Raw genomic sequence first — 2993 nt, forward strand, 5'->3', positions numbered from 1 at the left:
ACGCACACACACACACACACACACACACACACACACACACACACATTTAAAACAACATTCAATAGACATGCTTCCCTATGTCTGTCCCCAGGTTCTGTATGGTCTGGAGTTCCTTCAGCGTCACAACATTGTACACTTGAACCTCCAGCCGGCGTCCGTGGTCGTCTCCAAACGCGAGGGTTGTGAGATCAAGCTGACAGATTTCTCCATGTCCAGGACTCTGGCTGTACCAGAAGGGGAACAGGTACCCAGGAAGGGATACCCGAATTTCATCGGTATGTCGAAAATAATTGTGGTATTTTTTTTTTACCAACTGAACCACCTGAACCAGTCATTATAGGTTGGGTCTTGAACGTTTTCTGCTCTGAAAACTTTGGCAATACCGAGTACTTATATTATTCAGTAAATTCACTAGCGAACAACAAAATGCATGCAAAAAATATGAGAAAATGTTAATATTCTGCCATATTATATCCTACTTTGTGTTATTTTGGCAACATCGAAGCTGATGTTTGTGAATGAGGAATGTTTCAGTAAAATGATCGTATAAGAAAACGTCCATATCATGTAATCAAGTGAACAATAGTTTCACCTGCTCGGTTAATGAAGAAAGGAAAATGATTTCTAGGGGGAGGGGTGTCTTGACTCACTTACCATTCGTTCGTTATCTGTTTATGTGACTATTAAATTAGGTTAAGCCACAGGAATACTTTTAGCCATTTCAAACGACTTGGTTTTAAGACAATTCCCCCACCCCGAAGGCAAGTCAAGTATACCACTAAACGTTCATCTCAGCAGGGACAATCTAGAAAACTCAACAGTTTGCCCACACCCATACAAACCTAAGCACTACCTCTTCTTCTAATAGTCTAACATGCAGTACGTATTAAGGCAACAACTCTTCTCTAACCATCAACATAAACGCCTGTCTTTCACCAAGGGACAATTAAAAGACTTCATCCTAATTTTTCAAAATGGGATTTTACGGAAGGACGCACATTTCGTAGCTTCTGGATTAAAAGTTACAGTTGGACAAAGTTAACAACATCACTTGCAACCTATGCACAATGTCTAATTTATTTCCTTAGCCCCTGAGGTAGTGGTGAAGGACCGGGTCGGCTTCCCCGCTGATGTGTGGGGTGCAGGAGCTCTGGCCTTCTTGCTGTGAGTAAACGACACCACTCTGTGGGCCTTTCGTCTTTTAAACCATGTCCTCGTGTAAATAAATGTATGTGTATTTGTTTGTGAGCGTGTGTTCTTATGTTTGAGTGTGTGTGTGTGTATGTGTGTGTGTGTGTGTGTGTGGACTCCTATGTCTGCATAGAAGAGAGAGAGTGGCCGTTAAAGAGAAAGACAACACACCCCGGCCTGATAAAAAATAATGCCAACTATCACCACACCCAACAGAAGAAATATGTAACAAGAAACTGCACCTTTTGTTATTGATGCTTAAGTCACTGTGTGTCACTGTCATAATAGTTCCATCGACAGCACGTCAATCTTGCCCTTTTGAGCTGAAATATAATGGCTTCAACTAATCTACTTTCTTTGGGGAGGGGGGATGGGTTAATAAAAGCTAATGCAGTTGCTTTTATGGACGTATATGTTGAGAAGATGTATAAATAGCTCATACTCTATTTTGGTCTTTTCAAGTCAACAACAATTGCGGTGAAGTCGTACGATAACAATGACTATTCTCCTCTCCTTCTTGTCCTCCTATTCACCTCACAGGCTGAGCGGAGTCGCTCCCTTCCGGGGTGAGAAGGAAGAAGACACACTTGTGAACGTCGCTCTCAACCGCTACGATGCTGCTGATCTCTATGAAAACGTCACCACCGAAGCCTTGAAGTTCCTGTACAAGGTCATGAAGAGACTGCCCAGGTAAACACATTACAGCATCTCTTTTTGATGTAGCAGTTTTTTACGTTCGATCAGTACCAATATTTAGATGATTTAAGAAACGAGCTTCCACCCTACCTCTAAGTACCCACTTGGGAGGAGAGTTTGGTTTTTGTTGTTGTTGTTTTGGGGGGTTGGGGGTGGGGGTTGGGTAAGCGTTTTACGACGCTTGCAACTTGGGAGGAGAGTGATACAACTCGATAGAAATTACCCTCAGACGGGAATCAAAGTCAGGTCTTCCTAATGCAACGACAAAGTGCCTAACCCCTACTCCACAGACGCCGGTACCGCTTCTGGTATCTACGAGTGTGAGTAGATAGTTTGCAGTAGGGAACTGTATACGACACTCATATTCGACTTGATTGATTAGTCTATTATTAACATTTCCATCTTCAAAAACAACTGTTCTGTGTTTAAGTACAGAGAGAAAGTGCACTGTAAGACGATTCACTCTTAAAAAAGATGCGTTACAAGAAAGGAACATGCATTTTTGAGGACATCGCAACCTACACTGAAAAAAACAACATTTTGTTTCGTTTCTCAGATAAAACTTCACTCAAAAGTAGTTTTGCTCTATTCTTAGTACATTGTATAATATTAGATATGTTACTCCCTGAAAATAGTACCAAACATACTGCATGTCACCACCCTTTTTGGGATATTTTTAGAACCTTATTTAGTAGCGTGAACTGTTTTGAAGTATACAATCGTTGATTCAGTACGTCTTCAGGACTCGTCAAAAGAATCTGGTTTGTTTTATTGAAAGCTTGTTGAGGTGGCAATGCTCAAAACGCTGCATCAGTAACTGTATCAGTATGATTTTTTTTTTTAATGGAGCCACGGTATAAGCCAAGCACTTTTGTTTGTATAGCAGACTATATTCGTGAACAAGAAACAAATGGCATGTGTTTGCAAGTACTAGAGATACTGGGACTTCGAATTTTTAAATCCATACTTTTCCTTTAAAAGTTTTTGCCCGGTAAATCACTTTTCTGACTTGAAATAAGGGCAAAGAAGCTAGTAACATGCCTCAACTCAGTGCCAGCGAACACGTGTTGCCTGCAATTGTGTGTGTTTGTATGTGTGTGTGTGTG

General features: G+C 41.0%; 1 protein-coding gene across 1 annotated transcript in view; it reads left to right on the forward strand.

The window, feature by feature from the left end:
* The window catches only part of LOC101850947 (obscurin), a gene marked incomplete at its 5' end in the record, with an annotated part of 65247 nt that overhangs the window by 57575 nt on the left and 4679 nt on the right, over positions 1 to 2993 (forward strand). Inside the window, 3 exon segments of the mRNA XM_035969032.1 lie at positions 92 to 275; positions 1089 to 1164; positions 1732 to 1881. Coding sequence (XP_035824925.1) covers positions 92 to 275; positions 1089 to 1164; positions 1732 to 1881 — 410 coding nt within the window.

Source organism: Aplysia californica, unplaced genomic scaffold (assembly GCF_000002075.1).
Source record: "Aplysia californica isolate F4 #8 unplaced genomic scaffold, AplCal3.0 scaffold00107, whole genome shotgun sequence".
NCBI classification, from domain to species: Eukaryota; Metazoa; Mollusca; class Gastropoda; order Aplysiida; family Aplysiidae; genus Aplysia; species Aplysia californica.